Source organism: Myiozetetes cayanensis, unplaced genomic scaffold, assembly GCF_022539395.1.
Source record: "Myiozetetes cayanensis isolate MyiCay16 unplaced genomic scaffold, myiCay2020 scf28, whole genome shotgun sequence".
Taxonomy (NCBI): domain Eukaryota; kingdom Metazoa; phylum Chordata; class Aves; order Passeriformes; family Tyrannidae; genus Myiozetetes; species Myiozetetes cayanensis.
Genome location: NW_026087499.1, coordinates 4,099,096 through 4,122,351, shown reverse-complemented (window position 1 = coordinate 4,122,351; position 23,256 = coordinate 4,099,096). Strand labels below are relative to the sequence as shown.

The following is a 23,256-nucleotide window of genomic DNA, read 5'->3' as shown; positions in this document are numbered from 1 at the left end:
ACAGAAGGAGACAGGGGCAAGAAGGCAGCTGAGCAAACTTCTCAGGAGGCATCACTCCAGGCAACACCCAAATTTCTTAAAGTGGATCAGTAATCAGCAAGTCCCAGGGCACTGGAAGCTGCAGTGACATGGATGAAGTGCACCCAGCCTTAGGGCTGGCTTAGTCCTGTGCCAAGGGCAGACTGGGGGCAAGAGGAACATCTGTGTGGCCTGAACTTTGCTGTCACAGTGCTCCCAAAATGCTGCTGCACCCGGTGATGTGAGCCCAGTGGCCTTGGAGCTGGAAGGAACCTGGGTGAAGGAACAGGGACAGCGTTCTTGGCGTGGTTCACATCAGGTGCTTCTCCCCACACCGTGCCAGGGCAAAGCCAGTGTGTGCACCAAGCAATCAGCCCCTCAGGCTCCAGGGGCACAGCTTACTGAGGCAGCTGTCTTGTTTCAGCCACCCTCAGCTACAGGGGCCTCATCAAACCCAGGGCTGTGAGAGGCCGTTCAGACCTAAGATCAGAGTCGACTGTTCCTAGCAGGAAGCCTGATGGGAGATGCTTCTGGAAGTATTTGTGCCTGAGGGAATCAGGCAGCAGCTCAGTTAGGCATGGATTGATTTTTTTGCAAAATTTTCCTTCTCTTTGCTCATTTCCAGCCAGTTTAAGGTCCACATCTATCTTGTTGATAGGATCATTTTAACAGCTAGTGGGCCATGGGAAAAGCCAGTCCCCTCTGGGTTCTTGTCCATTAGCCATGTTTGTAGGTACTGCTAATACACAATTAATTATTACTGCTACTACGTTCTCCTTCACTTTTATTAAATGGTGTTTTCTGTTTGCAGTCTGCTGAATGGTTTGTTTGCCTTCGTTTCTGTTCGTGTAATAACTCCTGCTTTCCTGCAGTTTCACTGCCTGGGGTAATGAATTTTTGGCTGCTCAAAAGGTGTCCATTTAATTACAGGATATCTCTGGATAAATTTCCTGCCTGTGCAGTGCAGTGGTCTGTTCCCTGCTGCAGAGCAGTTTTCCCACTCTCTGTCCATTTTTGCCAGGGCAGAGGTGGACCTGGGCCCAGCATTAATGTATCTGGCTTTTCACCCTCTATAAATTTAGGCCTATCTCCATGTGCACTGGAGTAGGAGTTTTAGGGGAAAATTTAAGTGCTGACTTGGAAGGAAGCAGCCTGCAAGCAGTGGAATTAATAAAGCTTTGTGTCCTATAGGCATTGGCTCTCCCAGTTGAATTCCCTGGACAGAGTGAAATCCCTGTGTGGATCCACAAATGTTTAGAAGAAATTTGAGTTATTTTTATTTTTTATTGTGCCTGTTTTACCTTATCATTCAGGTCATTCCAGGATGGGTAGGATAAAAAGCCATGCATGCATATGAACAAGGCTTGGAGCAGGCTTCAGTCACCACAAGCTTGCACTGAGTGTTTCTGTGCCGTTACACAGAACCATCTCCTGAGGCTCCTCACTATTCTAAAATCCTGTAATGTGCCCCATTATTTTGTTCCTAACACCCTCCTGCCCTGGCAACAGAAGGAACTGCTCCCGGTACCGCGCTGGCTGCGTTAGTGGGACTGTGGATCGGTTGGTTAGAGGGCAAAGAACATTGCCCAGCTGCCCTCACTGCCCGTGCAGACTCTGCCTGAGCCACCTCCTCCCACTGCCGCCCTCCCGCAGGGCAGCGATCCTACAGCTCCCTGCAAAGCCTGCAGCATTCCTGAGCCATCAGCCCCGTCCCTGCCTGCCTCTCCCTGTCACCGACTGAAGCCTCAACACAAGCCTGGTTTTTAGGGATTGCTGTTCCCAGAACTCAGCAGGCTGAAGGGGGTGGAAGGGAGATAAACATCAGAGTTCAACATCCAGACAAACACAGCAGAGCACACGCAGTAAATACATCCACCCCCAAATGCAAATACATCAGCAGAGGTTCCTGGCCCGGGGCTCAGAGCGGAGCAGGCTCGGACAGGAGAGCTGCACCATGAGGTGAGTGCAGGGCAGGGCCCTCCCCAGCTCCTCTGGCCACTTGGCTCTGTGCAGGCTCTGGAAGGCAGGAACATCCATCTCATCTTGTTTAGCTGCTACTCGAGGATGACTGCACTGATTCCTCCCAATTTCTTCCACTGTCAAATGAGAAGGGTGTTGGGCATGAAATACCCCATTTGCTATCGAGCCTGGCAGCTTAGATGTGTGGGTTTGGGGTATGATCTGAGTTAATGCTCCCTCTTCCTGTGTTAATCTCTGTTCCTTGACTCAGGCTGTTTGTCTTGCTGGCTGTGCTCTGCAGTGGAGTGATGAGCAGTATTGTGCCACAGAAAATGTATGGGAGGATCACGTCCCCAAATTTCCCAGATGTCTACCCAAACCACAAGGAGAGGATCTGGAATATTACTGTCCCCAAGGGATATTCTGTCCGTATCTACTTCACCCATTTCGACCTGGAGCTGTCCTACCTGTGTGAATATGATTATGTGAAGGTATGTGTAGGATGGGGTGACATGTAGCAGAGTAAGCTGTTAAAAACTGTGTTCGTGTGATCCTGGGCAGATGTAGGACCAATATAACTCTTGTAAGCACTTGATTTTAGTCTGGTTGTAAAGTTCAGGCTCAGCTGATTTCTAAATGGCATGTTTATTGAGGCCCACAGGACCAGGAAGCAGAACTGGTTGTGTTGGAACGTCCAAAACTTGAGTTGTTTGTGCTCAGAAAATTCTAATGCTCCCTTTCTGTGAAGCAAAAGGTTTAAAATTTTGTCCAAACCAACATCTGAGCTTCATGTTGCTGAAGTTACAGTGTGTGCTTCTGAATTAACAAGTAGTGCTTTACACAGGGTATAACGGGAGAGCAGAAAATGTAAGGGATGGTCTAAACAAGGTGCTGTCAGCTTGTGTGAACGGGCACTGGCTGTGGTGTCTGCTGGCTAATGGGAAGAACAACCTCAGGAAGAGCTTGTTTGTGTGGGCCTGATGCACATCCAAGAGGGAGCTGTGCACACAGGGAGGGTGCAAACCCAGTTTCCACCTGATGGAACCAAACCAGGCTGTTCCCACTTGGAAAGATCTCATTTCCATGGGTTTATATGGTGAGTTGATCCCGTTCCCCAAAACCACATTGCTCTTCATGTGCCTTTCCTTTGGGCAGGATGGAGCACTCCTCTCTGGTAGGTCTGTAGTGCACAGCCCCCTCTCTACCATGCCCAACATAAACCCTGCGTGTCAGAACGTTTCTCTTGTATTAAAGATGAATTAAGAACTAAAACTCTAATAGGTGAATCATAGAGCAAGTGAGTCACTCATTTAAAGACACCTTTTACTATACATTTGAATTTGTCAGCGTGTGAAACTTTTTCTTTTCACCTCAGTTGCCTCGGGCTTTACCAAGATCTGATTCTCACTGAGAGCACCAAGTTAACAAGAAAGGAAAAAGGGAGACAAAATTATGGGCTTTAAATCACAGAGAACAGGGGAAATCCTCTCTTATCTGTCCTTGGATGTAGATTTGGATGTAGCAGGTTTTGAGAGCATCCAAACCTCCTTCCTCACACCAATAAACACAAGCTTTCCAAGCTGTGGCAGCAGGTTGGGAAGGTCAGTGCTCTGTGCTCATCTGGTGGATTTGTCTGCCTGTTTTGCAGCTGAGCTCTGGTGGGAAGACCTTGGCTACACTGTGTGGGAAGGACAGCACAGACACCGAGGAGGCTCCGGGCAACAAGACGTACATCTCCACGGACAACCACCTCGTGGTGGTGTTCCGGTCCGATTACTCCAACGAGAAACCATTCACGGGCTTCGAGGCCTTTTATGCTGCTGAAGGTAAGAGATCTTGCAGGTGGGAGAGCCTCAGGTGTGGTGGGGTTGGTGCCTGGCTGTGTTCTGTGCTGCTCTGTGCCGCGGGTGTCGGGTGGGGGACGATGTCTCACACAGAGGCAGGTGCAGAGGGGCACAGCAAGCGAAGGCAAACAGCCCAACCTCTCAAAACTCAGAGTGGCTCAGAACGAGAGGACACTTTGTTGAAGGGGGTTGTTTGCCTGATTCTGTGTTTGCCCATTAGATATTGATGAGTGCAAGCAGCTGTTGGATGGTGAACCCCTCTGCAATCACCACTGTCACAACTACGTGGGGGGCTACTACTGCAGCTGCAGGGTTGGCTACACCCTGCATGGAAACAAGAGGACGTGCACAGGTGAGCTCTTGATAGGTTAGGAGACGCTTCCCTACCTACAACATCCACTTAAATCCAGTCCTGACTCTAATAGAAGGTGAAAGCTGTGGGGTTTTGCTGTTGTTTTCATATTCCCTGTTCACCTGGTGCAGCTGGAAGGAGGTTCAGAGGGGTTGGTCAGGGCTGGGAGCACAGGCCCTCCTTTGCAGATGAGCTGTGGGCCAATGGTTGCCATTAGGACAGGAATTTTGTGTGGCAGTAGAATGGTGCTCTGGCACTTGGTTTTGGTTACCCCTTTCCACCTCTGTTCACCTTTAGGTGGGTTGAATGGGAGAGGCAAGAAGCTTGCCTTACACTTCCCACCACAGACACTTCCAGTCTTCCTGGCTGCCAGTGCAGCCAGTCTTGCAAAACTGAGCACATCTTGTTCCCTGGGTACTGAGATACTGAGTAGTCTGGACCCAAATTAGTAGATGTGTTGGAAAAACTGACGATTGAGCTGTGAATTCTAATGGAAAAACAGTTAGTTTTCTTCCCTGGAAGGACAAAGGCCAAGAGGCAGCACAATCCACATGTCACTGACAGCAGCTCCCACGATCCACTCATTAAATGACAGGCTGGCCAGGCACAGATCTGCTGTTCAAAGGGTTCACAGTGTGAGATCTCTCACTGATTGCTGCCCAGCCCTGCTCCTCAGGTCAAACCAGGGAAAAAGATCAGCACCTCAGGATTCCCTGTGCAGTGAAACAGGGGCCTACTCGGGGTAAGAGGTCATCCTTTGGGGGTGCAGCTTTGCCACCTGGAGCTGAACCCTGCCTGTGCAGAACCAGCACACACACTGCTCATAAACACTGTCAGAGGTGGAAGATGGTTTTCTTGAGCTCCCCTGTGCTGAAACACAGAATTGGATCCAGCTTCCAACACTTAAGGTTGCCTTGGCATTTGTCTTCCCAACTCCAGCCTATTACAAACTGTCCAGCCATGGCTGCCTGGGTCTGATTCAAGCTCCAAGCTCCTCATGTCTCCAGTGTATTGGAACAGCCTGTCCTGAAGTGATGGCTCTGCAGACCTCCTTCCTGAGATGAGGGCAGAAGCTGCCCCTGTGACTTCTGGGCTGCTGCCTGGCCAGGCTGCCATTGACAGGCTCTTTTTCTCCTTTATTTTCCAGCCTCAGATAATTAAGCTTCTCCTGGCTTAGGCAGAGATGGAGACAGATGTACTGGGAAGAGCTGGTTTCCCTCCCTCCTGGCCTGCCTGTTGCAGTCTGCCCAAGGGCTGCAGGCTTCTCTTGCTCCATGACTTGTCTGTCCTGGTTCCTTGCCTTTCAGACCTGCCTCCTGCAGACAATAAAGAGGCTGTTCCTTGTTGAAAGCTGATGGCAGCCTCTGGGGCATTCATTTTCTCACATTTCCATGTGTCACTTGGAAAAAAAGAAGGTAGATAAGGCAGCAGCTGATAAGAGGGGAACCATTGTGAAAGGCCCCTGAGCATCACACCTTAACATGAAGACTCTTGAATTTCTTGTCCAGCTTTTGTTGCTTGACCTTCCACAGTTCTTAAACTGCAACAAAACCATGACCACACCTTTGTTCCCTAATCCTCCTTTTAGATACACTCCTGTCTGCACACAGATTTGTAGATCGAAACTTTCTGTTGGAAGCCCCTTCATTCTTTGGAAAGGTCTGAATTTGTCTTTATCCCCATGTTGTGACTCTGGCCATTTCCCCACTGGGAGCCTGACCTCATGGCTGAAGTGTGTTCTGGCAGGAAAAACTTGGGAGTTCCAGGAGTTTGGTAAAGCCACATGAATGTCACAGGGCAGCTGAAGTGTCTTTTCCTCACACAGTGCCCTCCCCACGTAGATGCAACACCAGGCAGGCTGTTCTTCAGCCCAATTGCTTGTGGTGCTGATTGATGGTGTCTCAGTCCCCTGCTCCACAGTGATACCCACTGGATGTCCAGTTAGGCTGTCCCCCCTTTGGGCAGCCACCCTAAAACATGTTGGAGAAATGCTGTGCCCTGTGCTTGTCAGGGACCAGAGCCCCCCAGCTCTGTGGGGGAAACAGGATGATTATTGCAGGAGTTTAACCAGTCAGAGCTCAGCAGCTCGGGGTGAACTGCTGAAGGTAAGACAAGGTTTTGTTTAAGAGCTTGAGGGATTAAGGAGCCTCAGCCAATCAGAATTGCCTTTAATTGTTATTTATGAGGCTTGGTGACTCCAGCTGTGGAACAAACAGGGAAGGAACCCTTTTCCAGGTGAGCATGGGAGGAAAGGTAAAGCGTCTTTTAGGTGGGACACTTGGCTCATTTCAGGCCACTGCACTTGCAGGCTTCAATGTTCCCTTGAGCAAGTCACTTGGTAGCAGCTTTGAACATCCATCAGCAAAATGAGAGGAAACAGCCCTGCCCTGACTTCCTGGGAACATGCTTAGTAAGTGTCTAGGAGGTGGATGCTGCAGAGGACAGATCTGGGGGCAGAGAGGCTGTGCAAGCACTACCAAGGCTTACTCGTGCCATGTTTAATCCTGTTCAGAGGCTGTTTCATGGTCACAGTGAATTGTGATCAAAGCAGCCTGAAATTTTGTCACGGCTCAGTGACACAATTTATGACCCACCTTTCGTTGGGGGCCTAATGAGCCAATGGCAATGGACCTGCAAGTTTTGAGGGGGTCATTTTTCAGAGTTCAAGCCTCTGGCAAACAGCTCACTGTGATCCCAATAAAAATATGGCCTCAGCATAATTGAGCACTCTCAGGACAGCCCTAAAGCTCGGACTGAGCAGTCAAGGGAGAGCATTTCTGCTGGCAGATGTTAAAAAATCATTTGATCCTTTTTATGCTGGGTGTTTATGACTTTCTTGCTCACAGAATTATGGAAAAAATTACTGCCCTGACAAAGGGAACTCCCAGTGGCCACATCCAGAAGGTATTAGAAGAAAAGTAAGGTCCAGTCTGAGCCTTTTCATCATCAAGCTGCAGATTCCCTTGGACGAGCAGAGTGCCTTCTGTTGGGTCAGCTAGCTCTGGCTGTTCATGTGAGCACAGGTCAAGAGAGTTTGTTGGTGATGATTCACATTTTTCCCAAACTGTATCATGAAAATCTCACGTCAACATTAGGAAACTGAGTTTAAAGGAGGAAGATGTAATGAAGTATTAAAAACACATTAGTCTCTGTCTTTCTCCTTTTTCAGCCCTTCAAAACAAGGCCAGTTTTCTGCGTTACTGGGTTTTTGTTTGTGCTGTAGCAGCGTGTGGGGAGCCCAGCTCTGTGCACAGGGGTGGTGCTGCTTTTGCTACGTGAGCACAGAGCAGCCTCTGCCCTGAGGAGCCTCTGAAGCAGCACCTGGGCAGCTCAGAGCAGTTCTGGAATGTGCCTCACCAGAAGGGACCTGGGCTGAGGATCCCTGCAGTCCAACCTGCTGCCTGTGGGACTGGCCAGCACCTCAGGCTTCAGCGGGTGCTGCAGCTCAGTAAGTGTTTTTCTGAGTACACTTCCTGCAGGAGCAGAATCCTGGCTGTGTCAGCCTTGTGGTTCTCACCCTTTAAATTCATCAGGTGTGCCTTTGCCCTCTGATTACTGAGAAGGTCACGAGCTTTCAGGAGCTGCAGTGGGTGGTTACACACACTGTTGTTCTGTCTCTGTGGCCTATCTGTGTTACCTCACAGTGGGCTTTTCTCCATCCTTTCTCTCTCTTACCTGTATTTATGCTGAGCTTTAGCCTAATAACACTTTCAGCAAAGGAGATAACGTGATCACCTTGGTAAATAGAAGCCAAGGTGTTGCTGCTTTCTAATTCTGAGGTTCTTGTAAGAAAGAATTTAACCTTATCAACCTGAGTAATCCCTCCTTTGCATGGGAGGTCCCGTGCCCACGGACAAATGGTTTTGTAGGTTGTATGAAAAGGATTCTGTTGCAGAACTGGCAAAGAATTTGAGATTCTGACTTCCTAATGATTTCAGCAAGGAGTTAGGGGCATAAAGATAGTCCTCATTATATTGTGGCTTGTATGCTTAGGGTAGGAATTCCCACTGTTTTCTCTCACACCCAAGGATTTCATGTTTTCATCCCTATCTTTTCCTATAATTGCCTCCAGACTAGTCCCGAAGGGGCTGTGGAGTTGGCACAGATATTGGCAGCGTGAGGAGATTTCAGTTTTAAGAGAAGTAGATTTTTTTTTTTTTGCACTTCCATGGGGGTGAGCTGCACCCTGCTAGATCTGCATATCAAATAGATCTCGGGGTGTTTCTCAGCCTGGGCTGACAGCAGGTAGAAGGAGGCATTAGAGTGGGACCTTAAAGCCTGGGAAAGGCAGTGAACTCTGTCTCTCTGGAATATTTGAAGCAGCTCAGGAGAGTGTGCTGGAAAATGTGCTTTATTCTTACACAGTCAAATGCTTCTGCAGTTTGAGACACAATCAGTGACATTACAGAAATGTGCATTTAGCTGGGAAGAATGAGACAGTAACAATTAAGGAAAAAAGCCACTTACTAATAATCCTCTACAAGTGTAGCATGAAAGGAAAAGCTTGAATTCCCTTGGCAGCCCAGCTGATCTCTGCTGGTGCAGAGCAGGGTGCTGTAGGGCTGGATTCAGGGACAGCCAGCACCTCCAGGTGAATTAGTCAAGCTGTCTCCACTTCTTTGGACCAAGAGAAGCATTTCAAACAGGATTTTTAAGTTAGGAGAGCACTCAGTTTTAATGGAATAGGCATTTCTAGGTGTTCATTAACTGTTTGTGTATCTGTCAGCTGTGTTTGAAAACCTGTGAGAATGAACTGGAACACCCAGAGGTGCTCACTGAGAGTCACTGGGGCCATGAAAAGGTTCGTGTCAAACAAAAGCAGCTGCTGGTGACTCTCTGGGAAGATGGACAGAGGGAGATTGTTCTGAAATCACAGCTAAAAGAAACACTTGGTGCCCAACAGCATCATGACTTGTGTTGAGGTATTTTAGTGAGCTGAGAGCCACACAAACAAACCAAAAGATGATCCTTTTACCTGTTCTTGCTTTTCTTTCCCTGTAAATGCTTGTAATACAAGTATTTCCTGTTGCAACAAGTGGGGCTGAGACAGAGGTATAGGCTGGAAAGGAGCTTCTCATTCTCTGAAGGAAAAGAAGCTTAGAACCTTGGCTAACGAAATCCATTATTAAGGGACAGTAATGTTCGTTTGCTCATTCACAACTTGGTGCCCTTCCATTAAAATGACAACCTTAAACTGTATTGTCTGTTTTTAGATGACAATCTGCAATTAATGCCTGGACAATGGCACTTTTGTTGGAGGAGGTTAGCATGGTGTGTTTGAGGATTCAATTCAAAGTCAAACCATTTCCCTCTTCCAATTATTTCAGTGTCAGAGCGGTGCAAAAAATCTGCCGGTGTTATCAGCCAGTCCAGCATTCCTCCTCAATTACAGGATTGCTCATACAGCTCTTGCAGCACATCATAAAGCCTTTGTTCCCAGCTGATCAAAGCACCACTTCACAGTGATCAGATGCTGTCAACAAGCAGAGATCCTCGGGGCACTTGTGGCTGTTCCTTCTTGCTTCTCTTCAGCAGGGAGCATTTGTGGCTCCAATTGTGCCGGCAAGAGGCACAGCTGGTTTTGCTCAGAGAATACAATTACATTCTAAACGTCTGGCAACAAAGGCATTAAAAAGAAAGGGCTGCATTCAGAGGCTTCTGGAATTGAGGAGCTGATAGCTATCTTACCACTCCACACACTCTGGAGCAGCAGACAAGCTGCAAATTTAACACCTTGGAATGTTTCTGAGGAGCTTCCAGTTATCACCCCTATTCCTGACCCACAGCCCTGCAAGCCTTTCAAGTGCTGCTGTCCCGGTGTCCTTCCCTGCCCCTCTCCTGAGACAGGTGTGCTGGATAGTGCTGGTGCCCTGATCCCACCTCAACAGATCTGTGGCTCCAGAACTGTCATGAAGGCCTCGACTAGTGCAGAAAATTATCCTCCTCCTTTACCCGGTGTGGCTGAACTAATACAATTACGATCATCTCCTGTTGTTTGTTTTTTCCCAGCCCACTGTCAGAGTCTCGTTTTTACCGAGAGAATTGGAGAAATCAGCGGCCCTGACTATCCAACAGCTGATCTCAGCTCCTGCAGCTACAGGATCCAGATAGAAGAGGCCTCCTGATCGTGCTGGAATTCGAGGAGACCTTTAATGTGGAGACACACCCAGGACTGCTGTGCCCCTGTGATGTCCTTAAGGTAAGGTGAGGTTTAATGTATTTCATCACAGCTTTTATGAGGCAGGCCCAGCTTTTTTACAGCCTCTTCTGCAGCCCATGTTTCACCATGTGTTCATTTCTTCTTCTTGCTTCAGTTTTGGCTTTTTTTTTTCCTCTCAACACCTCTTTTGGAAAATTCACCAAAGCCATCAAATTAGATTTCATCCCAACCCCTGTCCTGTTCCCAGAACCTCATACTGGAAAGGCCTGAATAGTGACCAGACACTGGTGCTTTGAAACAGTGGATTCGTGGGTTGTTTTCAGTAGTGTGCCTACCAACCAAGTGGCTGCCAGGGAATTTAATTCTGAAGTGAAGTAAAGTTCTGAGAGAAGCCCAGAATTCCACCTGATCTTACAGCTCAACTTGGCATACGACTTAATTTCAGAGAGCAATTTTCCCAGCTTGTGAAGAGTTACAAGGTATGTGTTGAGGCCACAGCCACCCTGGGCCGGTCCTGTCTGTGCAGGCCACTGTTCCCTCTGCTGGGAGTCAGTCGCAGTTTGAACTGCAGTTGTACATCTGTATCCACGAGTGTGGAAGTGCAGAGACAGGGCAGAGAACCGAAGAACCTTTAGCAGTAAGGAAGTGGCGCAGAGGGGAGCGCTGCGCTCCGTGCCCCGCTGCAGTCCGTGTGCCGCAGTCCTGAAGCACCACCCCATGGTCACAGCGCACCGGTGCAAGCCCGGCCTGTCCTGGTGACAACCGCGCTCTCTCGTGACATGAGATGTCACTACTCGACACGGGTGAACCCTGCCGGCCCTGCCGGACTCCGTTTCCCGGGGATTAAACGCGTAGGTGCCCTTTCTCATCAGCAATTTCCGTTGCTCACATACCGTAATTGGAGGTGTGTTCAGCACACTGGGTTTGTCACACTGTCCTTCGATACCCTCCCTGAGGAATCGTTCCTGTGCATGTCTGTGTGTACATCCACCCTTGCTGCTGCTCAGAGATTTTGCTTCTAATTACGTTGGAAGAAAAGGATGATTTTACAAAAGATTTCACCAGATCAGTGTAGCGAGAATTTTTAATGTTCTTCGTTTGTTACTCATCTCTCCAGGGAAGTTAAAACATGGTTATTCCTGCTGAAAGCTGCACTTCACACTTACTTCTTAGTAACTGAACTGAGCTTCACAGCAGGCACTTTTGGAAGGTACTTCAGTCTGGGTATGCCTATGGAATTTTAAAATCATTGGCAGGTGATGGTTTGGGGAGGCACAGGCTTAACTCAGCAGTTACTTTATAGCCTGTCTGATTTGACAGCTGCACTGTTTATGTAGAAACCCAGAATAACTGATGTGAGAGTTATGGTTTCCACATATGTAGTGGGAAAGCTGGGTGGGGGTGAAAATGCAGTGACAAAATCCAGGACCAGTGTGGAGCCCTGTTTTGCCCTGGGAAGCCAATGGAATTGGTAGGGCCTAACCATGCAATTAAATGTGGTCCTTGGCTTTGGGGTGTGCAGGGGGAATGTCCCTGCCTTACCTGGACACACCTGGAACTTTGCCTGTGGGAAGGATTTGCATTTTTAAGCTGTGTAAGCAATGCTGAAAGGTACCCAGGTAGCATTCAATCCCAACTGGGAGCTTCCTTACCTTCCCTAATCCATCAGTGGATTTAAAAGATTAGATCCTGGGAATAGCCTAAGGGGGAAAAGTGACACTCACCTTCTCAGGAGCCTGGAGGGACTGAAAAGCCACCTAAAATACACTGTCAGATGATGCCTGTAGAGTCACTTTGCTGTTGAGCAGTGCCCAGCTGTTCTGTTCACTGGTTCTCCTTTGTGCTGTCTCTGGGATGCAGGTCAAGGTGCACGTGGTGATGGACACTGGAGAAACTGCAGCTCGTGGCTCAGCAGCCTGCACAGACCTGCCTGCTGGGCTGGGCAGAGTCACCCACAGCTGTTCCACTGCTTTGGCAAAGGAGCAGGTACAGCCCTGGGGCTTTCTTGGGTTTCTTTTAGTACCTCAAAGCTGCTGAGGCAGAACCACTTCACTGCAGAATGGTCATTTTAACAATCAGCTACCACCTTTGTTACGCTGATTTTCAGACTGGCAAGTGCTACAGGTGCTGTTTACAGGGAGGAACACCAAGAACACTGAAAATGTCATGGTGGGACTGTAATAACTAATACTGACCTTAGATTTGTTAAACCATTTACTATTTTACATGCCTCGGTCTTTCCTGAGTCTCCCCAGCACAGCCAGTATTGCAGATTAATGCCCACAACTCAGTTCAGTTCTCCTTATAGAGAGTAAAAAGCTGAACCTTCCTTTAGTCCAGCTCTTTTGGAGAATGCAGTTTCATAATTAACTAAATTGTTGCTTTTAAAGTGCTTGGCATTGTTTCTGACAGGAAGATTGAACCGCACTCCAGCAGTGCTTGTGAGGGGAAAAGCCACTGTATTCCCTCACTGCACAGTACAGGGTTGGGAATTTTGTTTTTTAATGCCTGAACTGCTAAATTAATTACACTGCAAAATTAGTCAAGATCCAAGACTGAGTTTTGGGAGAAACATTTTACAATGTAATACCATAATTGTCACTCTTATCTTTTAGATTAGAATATCCATATATTCCAATTACCTTAATTTACATTCAGAACAAATGCATTTCCTTCTCCATGCCCAAATTCCTCAGCAGTGCTGTCTCTCTTGATTACAGAACTTTTCCAAGGGATGCACTCCTAATGGAAATTGTATTCTAAATCAAATATTCATTTGCAGGCAATTTTACCATTCCAAAACAATCTAGGAATTACATTTAGAATCATTAACTTAATTTAATCCCTATAAGCACAATAATTCAGTGTTCAGATCTCAAACTGTTAAACAGCTCTTGCTGCCTTTGTTGCTTTGCACTTTGTGGAGCTGGTACATGGAGCAAGGGGAGCCTGGAGAGTTTCCCTGGAAAGTGGTGTTAATTATAGGGAAAGGAGCTGTGTGTGACAACAGGGCTCCAACAGCTGCTCACGGTGTAGCTGATCAAAGAAACCCCTCAGCTTTGAGCAGTACGATGGAAATTTGGAGCAAACACTATGGGGAAGGGCAGACAAAAATAACTCCTGAAGGTATAAAAATTATCTGGTCCACTTGGACAATGGTGTTGGTTGGAGTGGAGAAGAAGTCCCAGTTAGTACCACTCTTACCCTGCTTGTTCACCAGGAGATCAATCTCAGGTGACAGCAGGTGAGGGGGAGGCAGAACAGCCCCAGCAGCTGCTGGAAACCCTTCAGCTGTACAAAGCTGGCACCCACCTGCAGCAGGCTCTGCCCTTTCCTTCATGACAGAGTACTTTGTTGTGTTTTCAGCAGTGCTGTGGATCCTGAGCACGGCTGCAGGCAGAGCCTGCAGAGCACCGAGGTCCCCCAGCACCCCTGCCCTGGCTGGTGCCCCTGCAGGACCTGCTGCACAGCCCTGCCTGCAGAGCTGCACAGATGGTGCTTTCACCTTCAGAGGCACAACCCCAGTCCCTGTTCAGCTGACAACAGATTCTCAGAACTAATGAAAAGCGATTTCAGAAAAAAAATGTTTACAAAATGTTTAAATAGTTTTAAAAAATTATATAGACCCCCTTACAATATAAACTTCCTCTTTCTTGTATCTCACCTTTCATTAATATTTCACTTTATAGAATAATTGAAAATGAAGTATCATTAAAGACAATCAAGACTCGAAACACTTCAATGTATTTTCAATAACAGTTTATTTACTCACTTATAAACACCAGAGTATGCAAAGCAGTTAAAAAATATTACTGAAACTTGAAATGGGGATTTTGTTTGAGGGTGAAGGAAGGCTAAAATTATTAGCAAAGACTACTCAATGCTGCCAACCAGCCACTTAAAACCTAAGCCTGAACAATTTAAACCTTAAATTTAAAGAATTAAAACCATGCTAATTACAAAAACTTACCACAAAGTTCCTTGCAGGGGGTCACAGTTAGTCTTTGGAGGTCCAAGAATACCATTTTTAAGTGTTACTCAGCAGAAGTAGCTGGTAATAGTGCAAGTGCTAAAATGCAAAATTCACAGATGGGACAGAGTTTGGAGATTATTCTGATTTAGGTGCAGGAAAAAAAAATGTAAGCAACTTTTTGCAGTGGAATATGAACAAAGGTGTGGGATTACTTCTCAGCCTGAGTGTTTAGAAACCCTCTTTAAACACTGAGGTACAGCTGATTTTTTTAACAGTGCAGCCATGCACTTTTGTCTGCTGTTCGGGTGCTCTGCCCTTCACAAGCCTCAGCAGGACACACAGTAACGAAGAACTCACTTGGAAAGTCACACAGGTTAAACCCTGTACAAATATCCCTATTCAGACTGTTCACAGCCCCAGCACAGCATTATGGTGATAGAACAATACGGACCAGGCAGCAGAGGGTTGCAAGCCCAAGTAGGTGAAACAATTCCTCAAGCTCCTACCACCAGTGGAACTTCCCTCCCACCACTTTCTACTCAAACATCCTGCCCTTCCTTAAGAAGCTGCCCCTTATGTGACACCTCTGCACCTGTCATAAACTTAAGTTTTTCAGACTCAGAATTTATCAGCCTGTTTATATTTACTGGTGCTTTATTCAGCTGGAAAGTCTTTCCTGTGACTAGTTTTTAGCAGGAGTTAATAGTGTTCTTCTGGGCTGGAAGTGTGGCAGGAGCCCGTTTCCCATGAGTGGGCTGGTCTAAAAGCAAGTTAAAAACATCCATGCCCAAAGGAGGTGCTGTGGACAGCGAGTGCCTGTCTCCCCCAACCCCCTCCTGCTGAGGAACTCCGACTCCTAACCGAACAAGTCCCATTCCTTGGCACAGATGGAAGCTGGAGGGAGCTGCTTACCAGTCTAGGTGCGGGCACCCCAAGGTGTGGGACCTGGATTTTAGATCTATGTCACTGCACAGTGCAAGGCTACAGTGGCTTAGAGGTGTGTCGGTGGCTCCTCTAGAACCTGCTTATCTGAAACAAACCGAGTGACTGCAAAAAGCTTTACAGAAGTTCATCTCAAAAGGGTAAAATTAATTAACTGCTATGAATTCTTTGCATTCAGGGCTGCAAAACAAAGACACATATTACTTAAATCAGTTTTATTTAAGAATTTCCTACAGTGACAAATCTTATAAAAAGCATCCAAACACGAAACTGCAGCAAACAGCATTCTTATGGATATCTTACAGACAGTGGAACTTCCACCCTGGAGAGGCACACTGAGCTCTAGTGATCTCTGCTACAAGAGCTACTGCAAAGCACACCACAAGCTCAATGTTTCTCATCACAAACCCCATCGTCTTCAAGTCACATTACCACACTTACAGATCATTAACAGAAAAAAAACACACACCATACAGCATTCACAGCAGTTGACATAAGGGAAAAGAAATACAAATATTCCATTTCACATAACACATTCAACTAATTGATTAACTAGGTAGAGAACCCACTTAAAGTCTTCCACATGTGGATGTCCTTTGAATGCAATAAACACTCGTACTTTATTTGCTATCATTGCTCTCCGCACACTCTCTCACCAAAGCCACAGGATTGAGAGACATCTCGCCAAGTCAAATAAAATCCCATTACTGCACCACCAGGTCTCTGCATGCGCTCGCTCCTTTATCTCGCACATACCAGCCCTCTCATGCCTCGGCACCACCACCAATCCCACACAAGGTTTCAAAAGTTCAAACAGCCTTCTGGTTCCATCTCACAGCCTTGCGTTCACAGCGTTGATACGACTCCATGAAATAAAGAGTAGCGGATAAAAATGGAACACCCACCGTCTAAGACGCAGCATGTGCGGTGTGATGAAGTATTCTTGGATGAGAAAGCATGTAGACAGAAGTATTCCTAAGGCAGAATATTTACAGCACTGCTTTCAATGAAGTGCTTCTTCCATACACATTTGAAATGAGATGAACTGCGGAGATTAAATGAAGCCTTCATATCGTACTTTAGTATGGAGGGGAGACAGTGTTAAACAAAAACACAAAACAAAAACGACACTGTGTTGTCCAACGGGGCACTTGGAGAGTCTTATGGTGGGATCAAATTAAAAACAAGAGGGAGAGAATGCTGTTTCTGACCAATGGTTCCATTTTGAACATGCAAAGAATTCAGGTAGCCAGGAAAACAAGGGATAAAGTATTACAGGAGAAACCTTTCCTATCAACTGTAGTGTTAGTTCACCTGTCGGGCAAACAGCAGTCCACTTCCAAACATTCAGAATTCCAACTAGATATGTAACAAAACTTAGAAAATTCCTTTTACCTTTCTTTTCTTTTTCTTTTTTTTTCTTTTTTTTTTTAAAAAAAGAAAAATGTCAAAAATACTGCTGAATATACTGCACACTGAACAAATTGATTTGGAAAACTTTAGTATATATGTAATTTACAGTATACTTACCATGAGTTAGAAAAATTTGATTTCCCACCATAGAGTCAGTATCAGAGCCCACTGCGTCTACATCCCCCAGCCTGAGGACTTGGAATCCATGCTGGAGCCAAAGCCTCCGTTAAACCCGCTGCTGGAGCCCGCGTTGGAGGCCGAGCCCCAGCCTATGGCTGCCCCCGAGTTGGACCCTCCATACGAGTTGTTGCCTGAGCTAAAGCCCTGGTTCTGCTCCCGCTGCATGTTGCCTTGGGGCTGGTTGTTCCCCGAGGGCCCCGACTGGTTCTGCTGGCTGGCCAACATGCCCATCATCCCCCAGCTGCTCTGCAGGGCCGCCTGCGCTGCCGCCATCATGGCAGGGTTGATGCTAAAGGCCCCGAAGTTCATCCCCCCACCCATGTTGCTGCCCTGGTTGTTCCCCAGTCCTCCCCCGCCTCCTCTGCTGTTGCCAAAGCCCCCCTGGTTCCCAAAGCCTCCCGGGTTACCACCAAATCTTCCACCTCTCTCTAACTGTCTATTGCTATTGTGCTTAGGTTCAGCATTGGATATATGTACGCTGATTCCTTTAATGATCAAGTCCTCTCCACAAAGAGACTGGGCAACCTATAAGAAATAAGGGATTGATTAAATGTATGTTAGACGTCTTTTTTTAGATGTTAGTAGTACAAGACAAAACATCCCCCATGATTCTGAGCAGATATTTAACCTGCAAAGGAAGCATAGGCATGTACTTAAACCAATCTGGTGGTTTATCTTTGCATTCACCACTACACTAGCTGCAGTATAAAAGCCTGTCTGGAAGTGCAACCTCAGTCCATTCAATAAATCAGATCAAGCTAACACCACTGGAATCCTCAAGACAGTGGACAAGGAAGTGTTTCCTGTGTAGTTCCAGAACTCGATACTTTATCAAGCTACTGAAATGCAGGCTAAATATGAAGTTAAAATATGACTTACCTGATCATCTGCAAACGTAACAAAAGCAAAAGCCCGGAAGGGCTTAGGAATGAAGACATCTACCACTTCCCCATACTGGGCAAAGAACTGTCGGAGTTCATCTGCCGTCATGTCCTCGGTGCAGCGCCCCACAAACACCTTCCTGCTGCGCAGAGGCTCGTCAGGACTCTGCTGCAGGGACGGGAAGGACAGAAACATCACAACCACCCTGCAGAACTGAGTTACAGTATGATAAAGGCCCCCCTCAATCCAGCCTGTTCTGAGGACTGAAGATCAAGAAAGTTTGAGATTGTAAAAGTACTTTAAAAAATCAATGGAATTCCACTCCAAGAACAAGCCTGCAGCCACGAGAAAATGAGGGTGGGAGCAACACACAAGGGACAGTGACAAGGCACTGCAGAAGGACACTTTTTTGGTAATAACTGCTTTAGAGATACTGGGAGCTACAGGTTCAGTTTTGAACTCAAAGGCTCATTCTGCTCTTCCCTAGATTAGTTATTCCAACTGGTTTATTCTACATTTATTCATGCAGCAGACAAGTTAGGCAGGTACTGCTGGACATTAAACACACTATTTCCAGATTTTCATCATTCCCTCACATAACCAGCTATTTTCCCAACTCACCCACCTCCTCCCTCTTTTCTTTCAGCACCCAATGAAAGCAGCAGTAAAACCCAAAGTACCTTAGAGTTGGGGAGTTTACAGTCACACCACCTTCCATCAATCATGTGCCGCTGTGACATCACCTTCACCTGGGTTTCGTAATCCGTGAACCGAACAAACCCAAACCCTTTGGAGTGGCCTGTTTTAATGTCCTTCTTAACCTAAGGGCAGAAAACAAAACCAGAAGTCACCACAAGGATGAAGTGCATTGTTACTGAAGGAATGTAGTGAAGCTCTCTTTGGAGGTCTTACAAATACTGTTATCACAGCAACATCCAATTCCTTAACATCTCCCCCAAAAATTAATAACAGGTTCATGGAACAAAATACACCCTTAGGAAGAGACACAGCTTCTGATCTTCCCCAAGTTGACACGGCTCTATTGTTTCTACTCGCTTTCTCAGGAGCCTGATTTCTACCCAATGTCCCTCCTTCTCTGAGCTGCAAAAGAATTTTACCTGCACCATCAGAACTTCTCCAAAGGTACTGAAATATTCCTTTAAGTCTTGTTCAGTGGTTTTCCAGGGAAGACCCAAGACTATTAAATCTGAAGTCTTCTGTACTGCTCGTTTCACTTTCACAGCTGATGATGCATCAGTTTCATCCATTTTTCTCTTATTATCTAAATATAAAAAAGTACATTACACATCATCCTCAAATCTGGAAACTGATCCATTGATTATGAACTGCACGGTATAAAATCATGAGCTCTGATGAGAAAGAGTACAGACTGCAAGAGACACAGGCCAGCTGTTTGGAGCTGATTGTAACATATCTGACTGCCCTGAACCAAAGCCAGTCCACACTGAAGTCCCTCTTCAAAATGCAATTTGACCCAGTTAGCTCTGCATTAGTTTACTTAAGTATCATCCAGCAACATTCACAGACCTATAACAAGGTGGAAAACACAGGAGGTTTTAATACAAATATTTCATTAGTGATTTATTTACTTTCCCTTTTTTCCCCAAGGGGGTGGGGCAGGGTGGTCTGACTTCTCCTTTCCTGAGCACTTTTAAATGGTACCTCTGACCAAACCAGGCTTGAGAAGTGCCTGTGAGTACAGAGGTCCCATTACACCACAGTCTCTGAAGGTCTAGATGAGGCTGTGGACCCTTCAAGGATAACACAAGACTTCGTCATTAAAGTGTTTGTTTGGGTAAAGTCTTAAAACTCAGTGGGGTCAAATCTACTCGGCAGGACAGACATGTACGTAAATCGCTGATCCCTGTGAATCAGAGGGTTCAGCAGTAACAGTGTTGCCACGTTAGCTCAGCAGTGACTCACGCAGAGAACACAACCCCGTACAAAGAAGCGACGGAACGAGCACAGACCTTTGGGATAGTTGACGACGTAGACGAGGTTCCCCCAGCCGGCCTCGGGGGCGTGCAGGATGCCCTCGACCAGCCGGACCCCCCGCATGCACTGCGACACCGGGTTCCTGTAGCGCAGCCCGCACGCCCCGGGGAACTGCGCCGTCACCGTGGACAGCAGCACCGTGCCGTCGTCCTCCGACGGGATCTCGATGGGCTCATCGTTCTCGTCCTCCGTCACCCGGATATACTCCGACATCTTCGCTGGACGCTACTGAACTGCAAAGGAGGAAAGCAGCGTGAGCGACTGCCCTGTGCCCGTCGGCTCGGCCTTCACGTCCCTCGCCCCGAGGCACCTCTGTGTTTATTACACAGCGGGGGACACGAAAACGCGCCGTTCACTGACACACACTGACACTGACACCTCCGGCCCTGCCGTACCGACACACGGACCGACACCTCGGCCTGTCCCAGAGCTACGGAGGGACCGAAGCGACAGGTCCCCGAGAATAGCGGGGAGGTGCCACCGGCTGCCGCCACGGGGGCCGCTCGCCACAGCCCCTCTGGGCCCCACCGCCTGCCAGGCCCGCCCAAGCCTGCCACCTCCGTGCGCGGCTCCGCCCGCCCCAGCCTCCCGGGCAGCTCGGCCCCGCCGGCCCCGCGCTCCGCTCACCGGCCAGGGAAGGGAACGGCGTCCCCGGAGCCGCTCAGTGCCCCCTCGGTACCCCCTCAGTGCCCGCTCCGCCCGCCGCGCTCCGCCGGCGCCGCACAAAATGGCGGCCGCGGCCCCTCAGCGGCCGGGCCGGGCCTGGGCCGAACCATTCTCGGCGGCCGGGGGGGAAGGTTGCGGCAGGGCGCTGCGGCCGCGGGGCCGTAAGAAGCCCCGGCCGTGCCCCAGCGCGTCCCGCTCGCTTCCATCCGGAGCGCAGCCGGTGCTCTCGGCACCCGCGGCGGAGGCCGAGGGAATGCTCCGAGCCCCGCTCCCCCCGGCGCGGGGCCGGTGGTGCGGCCCTGCCCGCGCCTGCGCGAGCGCGGGAGCTGCCGGGAGCCGTGAGGGGACGGCGGGGCGGGAGCGGCACCGAGCGGGGAGAGCCTTGGACAGAGAGGCCGTGCCTCGCTCCTGCTGCGCGGCCAGAGAGAACGAGAGCTCCTGACTGAGAAAAAACAACCCCTACTCGGTCACTTGGTCTGTTCAGCCTGGAGGACACTGAGGGGAAACCTCACTGGGGTCTTCAACATCCTCGTGAGGGGCAGTACCGATCTCTGCTCTGTGTGAGCAGTGACAGGACCCAGGGAACGGCTGGAGCTGTGTCAGGGCAGGGTCAGGCTGGATCTCAGGAAAAGGTTCTTCCCGCAGAGGGTGATTGGCACTGAAGAGGCCCTCCAGGGCAGTGGGCACGGCCCCAACGCTGCCAGAGCTCAAGGAGTGTTTGGACAACGCTCTGAGGGGCAGGGTGGGATTGTTGGGGTGTCCGCGCAAGAACAGGAGTTCGACTCGAGGATCCTTCTGGGCCCCTCCCAACTCGGGGTATTCTATGATTTGCAGCAAAACAAATAAACAAACAAAACCATAAGGGTAAAAACAAACCAGCCACGAATCCCCCCGACTTTTCTAAGGCCTAAGCAGTGCGTCCAGGGAAGATGAGGGGCCTCCATCCCTAGGGAGAATTCATCTGAGGTGTACCCAGGGCTCTTCCAGTCGGGCAGGAGGAGACTCCACGTGCAGTTCAAGATCCCTTTTTCACAGAACAGGACAGGAGTGTTAGAGATGCTGAGCACAGCAGTCGTTTGGATCAGCATCACCCTGGCAGTGCCTGTGTTTAATCCCATAAGTTGGAGCAGGACTCAGACCCTCAAGACAGACTCATGTGAGCGATCCCGGCTGGCACGTGTTGGCACTTGAACCATTCTGATCCAGCCTACCTCCATCTGCACATCTCCTGCAGACATTCTCCGAGGATTTGGGGAAGAACTTGATTAACCAGGCTGACTAACACAGAGTTTCATGGTAGCTCAGGTCTGTATCTCATATTTGGTGTCTGACACCATCCCCAACAACTGGTTCATTGCTCAGAACCAATGTCTTGAGTAATTCCTCCAGATATTTGGTGTTTATTTAGTGCCTTTCCCCCTTTTACTGCCCTGCTCACTCACATTGCATAAAGCAACTTTGTAGGATCACTAGAATTTAAAAAAAGCTAGTAATTCTAGCCCTGTCCTTTAGTACCCAGTAAAGGTTTGCTATAACAGCTTAATCCTCCCTAAACCCAATCTCCATTTAATTGATTGGAAGACTTAATGGTTATAGCTCATTGTACACTACTGTAAACTTCTGAACTCCAGAGGCATTGTGGCTTAGGGACTCCTGTTCCTACTGACACTTAAAAAGTGCAGAAGAGCCCGTCTACACAGGTTTTCCTGAGCTGCAGTCACAAGGACAAGCCTGTGTGAAAGAACCATACGGAGGAGAAAAACATTGTTCACAGGAAGATAGCATTTTCCACCTGGTTTAGCCCCTTTTACAAGGTTAATCATCAGCTTTCAGCAGCATCACCCTCTACATAAACACCCCACCTTTTTTTTTTTTACTTTGCAGTGATAACACTATAAACCGATACATTATTAACTGTTCTACAGTTTTAATCTGACGTTTTCCATCTGGATAATTGCCATTCCACATCTCCAAGTTATTTTATTCTGATACTTTACTAATGAGCTTATCTGGTCCATCAGTCACAGTCACATTAGTCTCCAGTCACACCAGAGACATCTGTAACACAATCAGTGTTTATTACAAGATCCATATGAACAGGAAGCCACACAGGGTTGGCATTAGCAGAGCTGTGAAGCCCTACCATCATCATCATAGACAAAGAGCACACTGCAGAGCTTTAACCAGCTCAGCGACTTAATCTGTGGTCTGCACCACACTGTTATAAGGAAAATAATTCTACCACCTTTCCTCCCCCCCCATCTGCCCCTTTGTGGCATTCATCCAGTCCATGTTCCCAGTGCCCATCCAGCTTGACTTTCTTTGCATTAGTCTCCTAAAAAGAAGTAAAAATAAGCTTTATTAGTAAGGAAAGAGAGCCCTACAGCTAGGGAAGGCTAATCCAGTCCCTTGCATTAATGTCTTCTGCTAAATACTCAAGACTCCCACTTCAGATTCCTTCAGGTGTGAAAACTGGCTCCCAGCACCACTGAACCCCAGCCCATCTATCCCTGTGTGACTTTAGACAGCCTTATCATTTAATTAGCATTTTTCAACAGAGTTCTGAGAGGACCTGACTAGACACAGGCTAAGGAGATAAGCTAATGCTCCAGGTAGGCGTTCTCCTGAAATTCCTACATTTTGTAGTGATCCACAATACACATCCCAAAGCCAGTTCAGGTGTTGCCGAGTCAGCACGGAGGCAGTGAGTGCTGTTTGAACACGCTGTGAGGACCGAGTGGTAATTGCAGCATGTCAACATAGCCTGCTGCACCATTTCCACTCAGAGTTAGTTTAGCAATCACCTTATTGAAGAGGCATTCGTGGCACTGAGCCAGAGTGACCTTCATCT

At 48.0% G+C, this 23,256-nt stretch overlaps 2 protein-coding genes across 4 annotated transcripts; one reads left to right on the top strand and one right to left on the bottom strand.

Annotated features, from left to right (window-relative positions):
- Positions 1-1,926: 1,926 nt before the first annotated feature.
- MASP2 (MBL associated serine protease 2) lies at positions 1,927-15,878 on the top strand. Of its 2 annotated transcripts, XM_050322419.1 has the most exons (7): positions 1,927-1,977; positions 2,249-2,468; positions 3,626-3,803; positions 4,042-4,173; positions 10,183-10,372; positions 12,194-12,319; positions 13,700-15,878. In XM_050322419.1, the coding sequence occupies exons 1-5, from the start codon at positions 1,973-1,975 to the stop codon at positions 10,296-10,298; spliced, it is 651 nt and encodes a 216-aa protein (XP_050178376.1). In that variant the 5' UTR covers positions 1,927-1,972; the 3' UTR covers positions 10,299-10,372; positions 12,194-12,319; positions 13,700-15,878. The 2 variants fall into 2 exon arrangements, with proteins under 2 accessions (XP_050178376.1, XP_050178377.1); XM_050322420.1 differs by lacking the exons at positions 10,183-10,372; positions 12,194-12,319; positions 13,700-15,878 and adding an exon at positions 5,321-5,528.
- Positions 15,449-20,499, bottom strand: TARDBP (TAR DNA binding protein). 2 transcript variants are annotated; one of them, XM_050322417.1, is made up of 6 exons: positions 20,367-20,499; positions 19,715-19,972; positions 18,842-19,005; positions 18,404-18,544; positions 17,721-17,891; positions 15,449-17,366 (listed from the first exon to the last, which is right to left on the bottom strand). In XM_050322417.1, the coding sequence occupies exons 2-6, from the start codon at positions 19,950-19,952 to the stop codon at positions 16,836-16,838; spliced, it is 1,245 nt and encodes a 414-aa protein (XP_050178374.1). In that variant the 5' UTR covers positions 19,953-19,972; positions 20,367-20,499; the 3' UTR covers positions 15,449-16,835. The 2 variants fall into 2 exon arrangements, with proteins under 2 accessions (XP_050178374.1, XP_050178375.1); XM_050322418.1 differs by having other exon boundaries at positions 17,721-17,888.
- Positions 20,500-23,256: the final 2,757 nt, after the last annotated feature.

Coding starts and splice junctions, on each gene's coding strand:
- MASP2 (XM_050322419.1), top strand. Junction 2,469..3,625: donor GTGAATATGATTATGTGAAG/GTATGTGTAGGA, acceptor CCTGTTTTGCAG/CTGAGCTCTGGTGGGAAGAC. Junction 3,804..4,041: donor GGCCTTTTATGCTGCTGAAG/GTAAGAGATCTT, acceptor TTTGCCCATTAG/ATATTGATGAGTGCAAGCAG.
- TARDBP (XM_050322417.1), bottom strand. CDS start 19,952: ATGTCGGAGTATATCCGGGTGACGGAGGACGAGAACGATGAGCCCATC. Junction 18,545..18,841: donor GAGAAGTTCTGATGGTGCAG/GTAAAATTCTTT, acceptor TTCTGCCCTTAG/GTTAAGAAGGACATTAAAAC. Junction 17,367..17,720: donor TTACGTTTGCAGATGATCAG/GTAAGTCATATT, acceptor TATTTCTTATAG/GTTGCCCAGTCTCTTTGTGG.